This window comes from Erithacus rubecula (genome assembly GCF_903797595.1).
Source record: "Erithacus rubecula genome assembly, chromosome: 5".
Classification (NCBI taxonomy): domain Eukaryota; kingdom Metazoa; phylum Chordata; class Aves; order Passeriformes; family Muscicapidae; genus Erithacus; species Erithacus rubecula.
Window position 1 is genome coordinate 55,887,312 of NC_136687.1, and position 15,269 is coordinate 55,902,580.

General features: G+C 43.1%; 1 protein-coding gene across 5 annotated transcripts in view; it reads right to left on the bottom strand.

The window, feature by feature from the left end:
• SLC10A7 (solute carrier family 10 member 7) overlaps window positions 1-6,929 on the bottom strand; it is a 134,344-nt gene extending 127,415 nt beyond the window's left edge. For 2 of the 5 annotated variants that reach the window (XM_079305965.1, XM_079305968.1), the window contains exons 1-2: window positions 6,421-6,670; window positions 2,939-3,021 (exon numbers count right to left, since the gene is read on the bottom strand). In XM_079305965.1, the coding sequence (XP_079162091.1) occupies window positions 2,939-3,021; window positions 6,421-6,520 (183 nt within the window). In that variant the 5' untranslated portion in view covers window positions 6,521-6,670. Of the gene's footprint in view, window positions 1-2,938; window positions 3,022-5,324; window positions 5,467-6,420 lie in introns of all 5 variants that reach the window. The other 3 variants (XM_079305967.1, XM_079305966.1, XM_079305964.1) reach the window with 3 other exon arrangements.
• Between the last annotated feature and the right edge of the window lie 8,340 nt (window positions 6,930-15,269).

The window sequence follows — 15,269 nt, forward strand, 5'->3', positions numbered from 1 at the left end:
GTAAACAATGCAAAAGAACCAATGGCACTCTTATTCAAAATCCAATTTACTGGGATTCTCCAGCTGACACCAGATGCATTAAACATATCTATCTATCTATCTCACATACAGAAGTACTCTTTTAATTTCATATTTTTACAATTGGAAAATGCCTTAAAACCAGAGGGATTTAAGAAGACTCTGTGATACTTCCAGAACCAAAACCCAGGACAAAAAGAAAGGCTCATTGTAACTTCCAGGGATCAAGAAAGGTGATACAACACAGCCAAACTGCTGCATGGAGGAATGCTGTATTAATGGAACAGATCTTTGCAGATCAAAATTACCAGCCTTGAAAATGTCTCCAGTGATTGCCTTTGACAATAGTAACAGTAATTTAGAATAATTATTAGTATAATAGTATACCTTAGACTAGATAATCACAGAATAAATGATGAGGTAAACAGCCTTCACCCTCTTCAACAGTTTACAAGGGCTTGTCCAAAAATACATCTGCCTCAAAAAACCCTCAAAAAAGTTGCTGGATACTCCTAGTTATGATTGTGTTTCTGCACACTAGACAGAACAGATTGCCTTGTCTTCCCCAGTATTTCACACCCTTTTGGGAGCTTATCCCAGCCTCTCCCTGGCTGGTGTGGGTCCCTGTTGCCATCCAACCATGTTTCTGACAGTCACAGCTAGAGTCCTCTGAGCAAATACCCACACAGAGCAAACAGTGTTTTCAGTAGCTTGCCAAATTCCTCCTTGAAATGGATAACTCAAGTATGTGATTTAATTTCTGGGGCCCTACGGGAAGTATTTGCTTTAAAAGAGCAAGCTATCCAGTCACTGCAAACTGAAATAGCATTATATTAAGGTGGAATCAAATGTTCTTGTCAGAGAGCACAGAGTATTTCTACAAATATAAGAGGACCTTGGTCACCTCTGGTTCTGAAAGTGTAACAAGGCCATGCTCTTCTTGAATGTTGCCAATTATTCTGTAAAATGATTTCTGAACACATCAGCAAAATTTTTTGAGCATGGACTTACACAGCAGATTAAACCAGAAGTGTAACCTTAAAACAGCATCAGTTATTTCTAGTTTTATCAGATTTATCAGAAGGCCTCTGTTAACACTTATAAACTTTTCATCCTGTCATAAAGCATACCAAACACTAGTTTCCATCTAATACATTATCTAAGGTAGAACAACTGATACACAGGTTAAAAACAAATAAAGCCAAAAGCAGAAACCATATACTTTGCAATCCAATAAAAAGTCATATTGAGTAATAATAGCAGTTCTAGGTTGTGCCTTAAACAACTAAAACATGCTTCAAAGTATTTTAAAAACACATGAGCTGGCCACCTAACACATATAAGGATTGTTTTTATTATAGACTTTAGAAAGTAATAGCACAAGGTACAATGTGAGAAATTATTTTCTTCATCTGTCTTCTACTTCCATGGCAGAAATTCAGGAAAGGTTTAGTTTCTTCATGAAGCCCCAGCTGCTGCTCCTGAAACAATCTGAAATCAGCTACCTGGACATAAACATCAGCTCCTGTAAAAGCTTCATTTACATAAATATTTTGCTTTTAATACCACAGATGGAAAAAAGTTATGTAAGTTCAAAGTGAGACATGACACATTGCCCAGAAAACTGTCAGTCACATCACCTTAACTGGAAGAAGTTGGATGTAAACTAGCATGGAGAATCTAATCAAGACTTTGACAATGCATTCATTTCTCTCATACAAGACTTCAGGAATACAAACTAGTGAAAGTGAAAGAAATTTTACATTTTTTTCTCTGCATGCAAAGATTCATAAGCCTGAAAGAGGAAAATTCCACTCTATTAATACTACTCAGGTTTATGTTTTGGGTTCTCTTCTCTGTGGAAGAGTGCCCCTCCACAGCCTATTTCCATCAGGATTTGTTACCATCCCAGGCAAACATACAGAACTGACTAAAGTTTCCCAGTTCACTTACACTGTGTCCTGGCAGAACTAGAGGCCCTAGTGCCAGAGCTGCCAGGACACAGCAAAGGAGAGGGCAGCCATCAACACCACCTCAAACTTGAACCACCACAATACACCACCATGATACAGGTGGAGAGATTTTTTTTGTTGTTGAATGCATAGTGTTCACTCAAATCCCAGTTCAAAAGGCGATAACTGGACCAAATTGTGATGATTCTTTCAGGCATTAGTGTCATGCAACTTATGAGTAGTATTCCCTGTTAGTCAACAGCAAAAGGAATCAGAAAACTAGACTAGCAGAGATATGCAGTGTTTCATTTCAACTCTGGCTGCTTCTTCTCTTCTTGGCACATAGCCATCATTTCTCTTCTCCATGATTCCTTTACACACCCCTTCACCTCTTCTGAATCCAGGCTGTTCCTCTTTGAATAATGCATGACACAAAATTTTAAAGAAATCTCAGTGATGTGCACTGGAGTGTAGGCACCTCAAATCCACCTACCCACAATGAAATCCTATGGGAAAAGATTGCCAAGACTTTGCACTTGTATATTGACATTGTATCTGCACAGGAACCCCTTTGTGCTGATCCAAGCTGCTGTTGTGGCCTGCCAACCAAGGTAGCTTAAAGCCACCAGGTCTTTGTTTCCAACAGCTGCATCTCACCCTGATTTGGGTTTGGGACACAATCAGGGTGTAGATCCAGTCTCCAAATTGTGCTCATTACTTTCATTTAGTTAAAGCTGTGCAGAGACAAACCATCCACCCTCTGTGGATGGGTGACATTTATTCACACTATATTCATCCTCACTACTTTGTGAAGCACTTTCCTGAAATCAAGGAGGGTTATTCCCTAAACATCTCCTGCTAGCCATCCTCCCAGCACCATCACCATACCAATTACATTCAAATCTGATCAAAAGGACACAAAGTTTTTTAGAGCATAATAGGAATGAAGCAATGAGAAATTACAGTACCTCAGTTTTTAAGGAGAGTCCACTGTTAAAGAATATAGCTGAAACGGCAATGTAAGTTATGGTAATTTCTGGTTTCAAGGGTCCTAAAAAATACAGACATAGAGAACAAAGTGAACTACAGTCAAAGGGATGATGATATGCATATAATACAACAGAGTAAATGAGAATACTTAAATACCTGGAGAAAGTCTAATCAGTAAAGTCTCTAATAAAAAGAATGGCATTTCTATCAATTTACAAAAAGCATGCTATTAATTTTTAAATAAAGTAAACTAGTGAGTATAAAGTGAGTTAGGTCACCATATAAATTTGATTTCCATGATCAGAGGCCACTGGCAACTCACAGGTAAATTCTAGAAGTTTGAAATTAGGAAATATTTCACAGTTCTGCCATCAGAGTATCCCTACAGCATCAGCAAACTCAAACCATACACTCAAATATAAATATTAGCTGGTACCTTCATAGGGCCATTGACATCCCTCACACAGCTACCTCTCACTTCTTGGCTACAACACACACACCTGTCTGGCTGCCTGCACAGAAGAACCCAAACCACACCTTGCAATAATTTCCTTGGGGCAATACAATTCTGTGTCGTTCCCCTCACAGCAGAAAATGGTTCAAAATGGTTCATTCCAGCCCCACAAAAACACATTTCAGACACTGCTGCAGTCAGATCAGCAAGGGCAGATGTCTGCACCACCAAGAGTTCATCTCTTTTAAAGGTTTACATTTGTATATATTTATATACTTTTTATCAGGAAGGTTAAAATATTGTCTTTTTTACACTCCTATAAAAATGATGAATTCTCTTAATACACTTTGCCTCCCGAGGCCACCAGGCATAAAATGTATGTGCTCATTTTTTCATGAGCATTCAACCAGATATTATGTTAGAAAGAAAATATTAGCAATCTACTTAGGACCAAAGTAATATCCTCACTCTACAAGTGACCCTAAGTTGTCATGAGCAAAACTGCAGCAGCAAACAAGCCAGCCTTGACTTGCCTCTCCAGAAGAGAGGAACCTTTCTGCTCCCTCAGATGAATGATACATTGATGGTCACACTGGAAGAAAGGTCAATGATCCTTAAATCAGAGGGACTTGATTGTACAGGTCAAATTTGCATCTCAAGTCATTTCAACCCCAAATTCTACTCTCAGAGAAAATTTGTTGATAAGACACTAAAAATGTGTGTGCCAAACAAAAAAAACAAAAACAAAAAAAAACAAAAAACCAAACCAAACCAAAACAAATAAAAAAAAAAACAAAAGCCAAGCAACATACAAAAGACTAAGGTAAAAATAAGACAGGAAATGCAAGAGTTACAGTTGCAACAAAGCACATGACTAGTTGCAAAATTATGGCATGTTAACTGAATAGATGGGAGGAAAAAAATCCCCAAAAGATTATACAAATATACAGCTCTACAGAAAACTATATTTTATAGACACAATTACCTCTTTTTTTTCTAATCCTTTAGAAGATTAGGGTATTTATGTACATGCAGATATAGCAGACAGGCAGTGGGTTAGTCTGGCTAAGGTTGGGGTTCTTCCAGGACTCTTTTTTTTTCTGGTTTATGGTTTTTCACTGGGCTACCTGAACTCCCTCTCTACCACCAGAGCAACCACACACTCATGGAACACAGGGAACTCTGGTCACAACAGAAAAATTCTTTTCACAAAGGAACTAAATGGCTTCATTTATCAAGTAGGAAAACACACAAAAATGGCTTGGCTTATGTCGTGAAGGTGACAACACCACAAATCTTTGTTATTTATGGCACAATCTTCCACGGGTATGGATGCTGGACCATCCATACCAGGCCCTGCAAATTACTGTGCATGGCTTTGTCAGCTGCAAGATGACAAACTAAGGTTTTTTCATGTGTTGATACATCCCACCCCTCACCTCTTTGTGCTTTAAAAAGAAATATTTTTATTCCTCAGAGCACTGAGATCCCATAGTTTCAGAGGAGGGGATACCACTATGGGGAACATGTGCTCACTACATTCAATCAATGCTTCCAAGATTTTTCAAGCAAGTTGTCCCAGGAACAATACTGTGTCAAAGCTTGACATTTCTTTGAGCAGGATAATTTAATGAAGTGCTCCATCACAGTGCTTCCATGCAGGAAGTGAGCCGAGGAAAAATCACCTCCTATTGTAGTTAAAAGGATCTCCCACATGGCTGCTAACAATTAGCACGGCACTCAAAGCAGAGAGGGACAAAACACCTGATACTATCCATTTCAAGTCGTGTCTAAGGTCTGCTGAAAACACAGCACAGATCCTGCAAGAAGCTCCACGTGGGCCCTATTCACTTATGCAGAACAGCACACAGATGTTAGCAGGGATCCTTGCACAGCAGGAATTTGCCTACCCTGAACTCCACGAAGTACCAGAGCCTTAGATGCCACAGCATGTGTTCAGAGCCATTTTTTAATTTTTTTTTTTCCCAGAACCTAAGAGGTGGGAAAAGTTTGGCTCCTCAGTGAAAAACTGTCTATCCTCAAACTTCAGCTCTGTTAAGAAAAATTAAAAAAAAAAAAAAAAAAAGAAGAAATTTTTAAAAAAATCCCTGTGCCTATAAAAACACAGATAGATTCCTCGTCCTCTCACATAACATGGAACTGTTAGAGGAATTCCATTGAAATGTTCTATATCTCTTAAGCCATCAGAGAAAAATTAGGAAGAAGAAATACAAAGTTTAATTTGTTCTTGAAATCCGTAAACGTCCTATGAGCTGAAGTTCCAATGGAAACTAACCAGGAAGAAATACAAAGTCTAATTTATTCTTGAAATCCGTAAACATCCTATGAGCTGAAGTTCCAATGGAAACTAACAAGGAGACACCCCCCGCCTTTACACTTAAAGATACATTGTTGATGTTTAAATAACAGTGGATATTTCATCAGCCAGGATGAAATACAAGCCCTCCCTGCTTAGCAAAGGACAGATCCGCTTTGCTCCCTGTACACCAGCACTTTCCACAGGATCAGTTTCCCTGTTTACACTAGAAAGCAAGAGGGAACAAAAACAACAACAAAAAAAAAATCCAGAACTTTAACAAACAAGCGTTCCAGTGTAAAGCGAAAGAAAAGGTCTGGCCGGAACACAGCACCGGAGAGTTTCCCACAGGACGCTTCAGCTGCAGCTCCGGGGAAGCTCCCAGGCGGCAGAAATCCATACCTGAGCTGCCAGGACTTCGTGCCCACAGCTCTGCGAGTTGTGACTTAGTCGAACAGGAGCACATTCACAGCCAGCCACTACTTGGCTCCCATCGCTCCTAATCCCAAAGGAGCAGGACACAGTGCCGAGCAAAGACAGGGGGACACACGCGGGAGCGATTCCCGTGTTCCTGAGGGGAGCGGCTGGGAGCAGGGAAGGAGAGGAGCCGAAGGAGGGCAGGGACGCCTCACGGGCAGGACGGGAGTTGGCAAAGTCCCGGGGCTGCGGGGCGCAGCGCCCGCACTCACCGCCTTTGACGCCGACGCCGGGCTCCAGCCGCGCCACGGCGATGACCAGCACGATGCCGAGGATGAACCACTCCTTCCGCAGCCGCTCCAGCAGCCCCATGGCGCTGCTCGCCGCTCCCCGGCGCCGCTCGGTGCGGTTCGGCCGGGCTCGGCCCGGTGCCGCTCGGCTGCTCGGGGCTGCTGCGGGCGCGGGGCGGGGCGCGGCCCCACCGCCCGCCGGCAGGGCCAGCCGGATCCGCTGACAGGAAAAGTCTCACCCACCGCCGCCATCGCTACCACGTACCTCCTAATAGGCGCGCGGCCCCGCGCTGCCGCCCGTCCGCCGGGCTACGCGCTGCTGCGGCCCCCCTCCGGCTCCGGCTGTCCCGCCCGGCATCCCCGCGCCGAGGCGCACACCGCGGGTGGCGGCGGCGGGAACGGGACAGCGCCGCGGCTGCTGTCACCGGGCTGGTCGGGGAGAGCGCGGGCACGGAGCCGGTGCCGGCGGGCGGGCGCGGCAAGGTGGTGCGCGCTGTTTTGGTACATTACAACTCCCGCGTGACGGCCGGCGCTTGACGCGCGGGAGGGCGGGCGCGAGCCGGGAGGCGGGATCCGGGATCGCTCCGGCAGGGCCGGTCTGGCGGGCGGGCACCGGCGGCTGCGCTCCCCGGGATCGCTCCGGCAGGGCCGGTCTGGCGGGCAGGCACCGGCGGCTGCGCTCCCCGGGATCGCTCCGGCAGGGCCGGTCTGGCGGGCAGGCACCGGCGGCTCCGCTCCCCGCAGCCCCGGGCGGGAGCGAGGAGCGCCGGGGCCGCCGCCGCGGGACCCAGCTGCTGCCGCTGCGCGCTCATCCCGCCCGTCCCGGCGCCGCCGGGGACACGCGGATCGGGATCGCCCTGGAGTTGTCATTGAGCGCCTGCCGGTCCGTTCTGGGCAGACCCAAAGGCACCTGTCCAGCCCCTGTCCCGACATGCCGACAGCATCGCCCGAACCGAGCCAGCCATTCCCAGCGCCGGGCGGTTCCCTGGTTAACCTCACTGCTATGCACACTCCATTAAAACAGTATCGTAAAACCTCATCCTGGGTGCTCCACCCGCGCTCTCCGTTCCCTATTCCCGTCTTGCGGCGCTTCCCCGATGGATTCATGGTGGCATTAGCAGGGAAACGACAGAGCAGGAGCCGCTCTGTCTGTCAGCGGCTCCCGCCGGCGCTGCCCCGTCCCGCAGGGCTCTCCCACGCACCGCAGCGCTGCTGCGCGATTCCCGAACCTTTTGGGGAAATTTATCCCGCACAGCCTCTGCCGATGTGTTCAGGCTTCAAGGAATAGCCCTGCCACGGGCTTTCTGCTACCGAGGAAAGAAATGCTTGTAGCTGAAAGCTCGGCTGATCTCCAAGATGTGTATATCCCTGTATAACAGGGATACATCAGAGCCGAAATGTTTGGATACGGGAGGGAACGTGCCTTCTCCCACCCGCAAGCGGATCCAAACTGCGCAGTTTACAATGATTATGCGTTTCACTGCTTTACTGAAGTTTACTAGAGCACGTGTTGGTCCTTGCTCCCTTCTCAGGAGGGAGACCAAGAGCAAAACCTCACTGCACTTGCCCTGAACAATCACTGAGGGTTGGCTGGTTTTGGGAGAAAATAAATGCATGATGTGTTCATCTAGAGCAAGCTGCGATTATAACGAGTGTAGGGTTTGATTACTTGGAGGATTTGATTGCCGCACAGGAGAGATAAATCAGAGGAAGATGTACAGGCAATGTTTATCATATAAGCTATATTAAATAGCTCTGTGGATACTCACTCACAGGTGGCCCCAGTTGCAGGACATCTGCACCGTTCATGGATCAGAGCATGGACATCTTTCCCTGTGTGGCTCTGAAAGCACACCAGCAAGGGCAAGTTCAGATCACCTGCTCTGATCTGAACACAGCAAGAGACCAGGCAGATGTCCATGGTTTCCCAGACTTTTTTTTTTTTTTTTTTGTGAATTTGTACACAGCTCTGGAGCTCCTAACAGAGATGGGAAGGAGACTAGGAACCCTGTTCCTAGTGGTTCCAGCCAGGCTGATGAGTTACAAGATGCAGAAGCCTCTCACTGCCCCGGAAGGGCTAGAAGGCAGGAGCAGATTCAACATAATTCAGGAAAAAATATAATAATAAATAATCTGTTTAAGTCAGAAATTATGCACTCAGAAGTTAGAAGCAGCTGAATTTCAGAATGAATGAAAATGCTGCAGTATCAGTTCCTGCAGAAGCTGCAGACAGATGCTAAGGAGGATGTTTAGTCTGGCATTACAATTAATTCATGTAATAGACAGCAGTCTCACCCTGCTTTTGCATCATAGTTTTTACACAGTAGTAGTCCTGCTCCTCACTCTTTGCAGGTGGGTACTAATAATGAATTGCTAATCTTTCTCGCTATTAATTCCAGTTAATTTTGCCAACAACTTTCAGATATTTGCTCACAGCAGATCTAATTGGCAAAAGTAAGAAACCTCAGGTTCAGTTCTAGGCTCTAGAAGGTGTTTCTCAATTTCCCTCCAAGGTCACTTCCTGTGCACAGTCCTGAGTCTGTTTCTCCTTCTCCAAGGAGAGATATCTCACTGGGTATTACATTTGGAACAGTTAAGAAATATATATACTAAAACCCACAAAGAAACAAACAAGAAAAGCCCCCAAAACCAAATGGTTACCAGATACAACAGAACTTCTCTCTACATGTATAAAGATAAGCTTTGATGAGTGGGCCCTTGCTTTGAGTGGACATTGCCTTTAAATTTTTTCCAAGAGATCTGAAGTTTGTAATAAACATCTTTTGCCATCTGAGTTACAAAATATCCAAGTTCATGAGACTCTCTTCTTCTGTAATCTTTAAAATGATATGCAGATATTCTAAGATGTGAGTCAAAAGCCTTGCATAAAGACATTCTAGCTGTTTGGTTTTTTAAAGCTGTCCTGCTATGACTGTGGTAAGTATGTGTGTCTCTTAGATTAACTAGATGAAAGTGATCCTGCTTTTAAATAAGAGTGGACTTAAGTCCTGCCATGTTCCACCAAAGTGGAGCAGAAGGGAAGAAAACACTACATGTGAATTTTATATTTGGCAGGACACTCTCACATCCTAAATCTGTCTGCAAGACAGCATCACTGTTGCTATCAGGGAATTTATCGTCTCTGTGGAGGCATTTAGTCCCTATTACAGAGGGACAATCCAGCATCTGTCCTGTCATCCAAAACTGTCTCCTGCAACATTTCATGTTCCTCCTCATGTTCCTATACAGATAATACATATACTCTAATTAAACACCAGGACTCAAACAGATCTGGAATGGCCTGGCACATGTGCATGTTCATTCTCTGTTACATCATACAAAAACATTTTGGGGTACATCTAGCTGTGGCTAAGACATAGTACAGGAACAAGAATTTAGCTTCTCTCTGATTTTCACATGACCAAATTTTCATTTTTGTTCAACTGCAAACATACCTCGAGGCTTCCAGATGCTTCCTGCCTCCAAAGGCCTTTGTGCTTCCTTCTGCATAATACAAAAGCTCTGGGATGTGTAGCTACATGGCACCAGGTCTGTGTTGCTCACAGGTAGCCTGCTGAAACCAACAGGACTGTTGGTGTGAGCAGGGACTGGTTTCACATCTGCAAAGACACAGGAGTGGACTGGACATTTCTGGGCTTCACATTTTGAACAACCACTCTTGTGTGGTTTGAGCCTGTTCTTTTTGTGTGCCCAGCCTCTGATCTGCTCCAAAAACCTCTCTGCCTGATAACTGCACAGTGATTTCAGGGAATGTGCAAGGATTTTCATGCTCCTGAGGAGCAGATGTCATTTGATTATGCATTTAGACAGGAGAGATTTTAATATAAAGGAGAGGGGATCACCAGATAAAGAGAGCTTAAACGAGAGGAAGAGATAGTATTAAATAATTTAGTTTGAAAAGAACAAAGATATTCAGAATGAACAAGATAAAGAGAGGTGTTAATTATAAATAGGAAAGTTGAGGAGAAAAAGTGGAAATATATGGGAGGCGGTTTACAACACATTTATATTTCTCACAAGCACTTAGTGGCATGATCTCAGATTTTCTCAGAGGAAATTGAAGAGATTGCTGTACTGATCCTATCAGCTGGATTTCCTGATGGAAGAGGAATTTACAAGTCTTTATTGTGTCTTGGCCTAGGTGCTTATACTGCTTTAGGCATCTGCAAGGATCTTTTGGTTCTTGCTACTGAATATTATTGAATACCTGTAAACACTTAGGTATTGCCAGCTGCAGGACTTACCACCCCTAGCATGATTCAGCAGCAGGAATTATGTACAAGTTCAATTTAGAACAGGACTTAATGAGATTTAAACACACATATAAGTGTGCTTTTCTAAATAGACACTATGAGATGATGAAAGGTTTTGTGAATCTTTGGGTTTATTATAATGCTATGATCATTTTTCCCCCAGAGACCTTAAATGGAGAATACATTTTTTGTTTTTAACTTGTAGTAAAAGGCCCTCTTATATATTTAGTTATTCAACAAATAAGCAATTTTTCTTTTACTTAAGTGCTCTGTGTGGAATTTTCATGACATAATCTCAGGCATTAGGAAGAAAATTTAAAAGGCAGCAAGTGGGGGGTTTGTTGATCCCTTTCCTAAAACCTGCTTGTTCTTACCAGAAACAGAATCTGGTTTACTGATGCTCCACTCATGATATTCTCTCGACTTCTCCTCCTAGACTACCAAGAGACCATATAAATTTAGAGAAATTTTCATGTTTAGCACTTTTTCACAGAAATACGGTTTCCCAGTAGATAGCAAAGCTATAATGTATTCAGAAGGTTGCATTAAAAAAAATAAAAAAGGAAAAGAAAAGCTATTGGCATAATAAAGCTGTGCTCTTGATACAAATTATGGGCTTCTTCAACTGCAATTCAAAAAGAGAAGACAAAAAAAAAAAATTTTTTTAAAACCTTGAAAAACTGTACATATTTAAACCTGAAAAATGAAAGCAAGAACAGGAAATAGCTTCCCTGGATAATTTCACAATGAACAGCTGGATTTAACCTATTAAATAAAAGACTTCAGAGATAGCATGGGGATATCTTCATGTCTTTTTCTCCTTGTGCTTACAAAAATAACCTTCTAATATTATAATAAACATACCAAAATGCCTACAACATGAGAATTTTCTCTACAGAAGCCTATGCTGCATTTTTTACAGGGGAGAAGCAGGGGATTTATTCCTGGGTGTGGATGCACAGATGAGCAGATGCAGAAGTTTTACAATGCTCTTAAGGTAATTTAAGGTAAGGGAAGAGTGTGTAAATCACAGAAAGCAGAAAGAGGAGAGCAGTCACCCCAGCCCCTCTAGCACTGAAATCAGGAACCTGTCACAAAGGTCAAGTTCAGAAGGAGCAGCCATCAGAGAAATCAGCTGCTAGAATTTTCTAGGAGGTTTGTCTTAAGGTGGGTGAAAGTTGGCTTTTAGGACCTTCAGTTTTATCTTCTAAAATGTCCAAGAGGAAGGACAGGCCATACTCCAAATTCTGTATTCTCTTAGCTGGGAAAAGGTAGAGCATTTCTCTTGCATTTGTCCCATTTGATTTTAATATTACTAAAGAGTTTAAAGATTCAAAGAAACAGAGCTAATTCACCAGAGAAGGCTGTACACTTCCTGAGACTTGTCAGTTTGGCTTCATCTTAGTAATGGCACCTGTTGTTACACCTTGTGGATCTTTGCAGGTAATTCCTGTGTCCTGTCTTCACCACAGGACAGACCAGCACTCCATCAGTCTGGAGAAAAGCAAATGAATTCCATAGGAATCTTACAGACACATAACTTGACCTGCAGTGAAGTAAATTCCACACTATTTGCAAATACATCCATTTGATCCCAGCCTGTCTGGCCCTTGATTTAAAATGGACTAGGAAGTCATGTCACAGGAACAGTGGGTGCTTCCAAGTGCTGCATATATCAGTCCTGAGAGGAATCCTCTCCTAGAGAGGCATGAGAGCACATTAAGATGGGCTCTGATATGTCTGATGTTGATCAGGTTCACATTTAAGTGAAAAAACATCAAATGATAAAGCAGATGCAAAAGGAAAAAAAAAAAAGTGGAGCCAGGCAGGGAGATAAACTATGGGGGAATGTGCTAAATAATTATGAAAAATACAACCAGAGAGGAAAAAAATCCCTTAAAAGCTATCTAATAAAAAATCAGATATTATATCTGTCAATACATAAAAAATGATGTTTTTGACAACTCTTCACACTACAATCTGCAGCATTAATAAGTTATGAAGTATTTAAAAAACTGGGACATTTTGTGCCTAAAACAGTATCACACGAAGACAAGGGAATAAAGCTGAACTAAAACAAAGGCAATTGTGTTTTGCTGGCAAATAATGACATCAATGAAAAACAAAACCACAGAAACAAACACAACCCCTCCAACCACCAAACAGAAGGAAAACATGACTGCCTTGGTTCTTTGGTAGTTAATCAGATGCAAATAATGAAGTCAGCACTATCTGATAAGTTTTGGATGCAGTTTTTATTCCAGAACTGTCCAACCCAAATTGCTTATTTAAACAAAGGAGATGGCAGAGGATCAGAGGATTAAAGTGATACTTGAGATAGTTTCTGGGACCAAACTATCCTAAGGTAAACAGGCACATGAGGGATAGAGCCTGAAGGGAAAGCCATTTCTATCCAAGCCTACTGTCCTGCTTCTCTCCTTGCACTGTGAATCCATTTCCCTTACTGCTGCATCACTAACAGGAGGCAAGACTTTTGCTCCTCTGTCCCATGCAGGGCTCGAACATCCACCACGTGCTTTTTGGCACAGCCAACAGAGCTGCTAAACCCTCTCATCCTCCCTCCTCTCATGTTCACCATTTACCTCACACCTGTACCAGGACACTGCTGAACAGGTCTGCTCCTGGGACATTCTGCCTTCTCTTTCCTGTTCCCAGGAAAAGTGAAGAATTATTCTTCTGTGAAAATGAAATATTCTTATGACATAATCAGGGCACTATGCCCTGCCTGACATCTATCCAGCTTATACCACACAAGTCAGTCATCCTTGAGTGATTTTGTATTGTACACTTCACAAGTCTCATCCAATCTTCCCCATTCCCTTTCATGTAAGAGGCTTTAAAGCCACAACCTTGAGATGCAGCAAGAGAGGGAAGGAACTAGTTTATCTTTTTAGTAGGAACAAGTCAGTCAGCAAGCACAGTAGGGAAGTTACAGGAGAGATGGGGAGGAATCATCTGGTTGTTTTTTGGTTTTTTTTAGCAGAACCTAAAGAAGCTGTAGTAGGTAGGGCCTTAATTTCTTTTAGAGGATGAGCATTAAGCAGAGCTCTACCCTGATCCCTTTAGGAAGTGGGAGAGTTATGATGGTGCCTTTTCCCTGAGAGCATTTCTAAGCTTTCCTCATAGGAAGCTTTCCTTGTGGTGCATTCTTAAGTAGATCAAATGTAAAGGAAAATCCCAATTCAGAATTAATTGGCATACATTTTTTCAGGAGCTGGAGGGATTTTGAATTTCTTCCTTCTAGATGAACTTACAACACTCCTGCAAATCCTGCATTTGAAGTTGCACCTGTCTGTGGAAGGAGGCAATCACAAGAGCTGCAGAAAGGCACATCACCCTGATTTTACCTCTCCACCCTGTTACTCAGAGGCTTTCCAGTGTGCTGTCCATAGCCCACATTTAACTCCAGCTCTTTCTTGCAGTCTTTGCTTCTGTAAGTGCTGTTCTCACTCTGGAGACAGTGGCATAGAAAGAAAGCCATGTTTGGAATTAAACATTTCCAGCATCCCTGCACAGCCAGAATCAGAAGCTGAAGCACATGCTTGGTGGGGGAATAAAACTCCTTTTTAAGGGGTTCCAGAGTAATAGTTGGCTTAAAATTGCTTAGTACCTTCAGCTCCAGGATCATCCACACCATGTGCTTGCCTTCTGTTATTTTGTAAAGCAAAGCAGAGGTGTTTCTACATGACAGATCCCTGTCCCCTTGAGTCATACTCCTGCTCTGGGAAAATACCTTTCCTCTAAACATGCCCAACCCACTGGCACATCCAGTACTGCCTAAGCAGCACCACTCCCCATCCAGACAAGTATTCCCTCCTCACCTCCTGTCCAGCATTTCTCTGGGTGCACAGCAAGCTCCATCTGAGTCACACAGTAATAATCATTGCTTATATACAAGATCCCTTGTGTACTGTATATTAATGTCTGGCTGGTAATTTAATGGCACCTCTAGGCATAAACAAAAGTTTATTAAAACAGTAAGTAAAATGTTCCCGAAGACTGGCCTGCATTTTTAATTTTCTATTCAGCATTCCAAAGTACAGAGCCAGTCTTCTTATGCAAAAGGAAAGCTACAGAGTTAACACCAAGTCACTTTGCACAAGTCAGATGCTTCATTTATTCTCACAAGCCCCTTTTTTTTTCTGGTCATCTTTAGCAATGACAGCCATACAGAAATTTTAATTATTAGGAAATATGTGCAACTCCATAAAGCAGAAGCATATTGATTACTACTCATTTTACTTGTCATTTCTCACCTAGGAAGACACACAGCAGCTAAAACCCGAAATCCCTGTCAGTAGGTTGGCAGCACCACCATAGTTAAGACTGAGTCATGCTCTGAACCTTGGGCACATAAAAGTAACACCATTCCTCCCCCATGCTTTTCATTCACCAGATGCTTATTTTTTACAAATTATTTAGTGCTCTAAAACCACCAGGTTTCTTTTCTCATAACCTGATTTCTTGAGCTCAGTAAAATGTGCATGTGCTTGCTAATACACGCTGTTATGCATTTACAGTGGGCAAGTAGGTGGA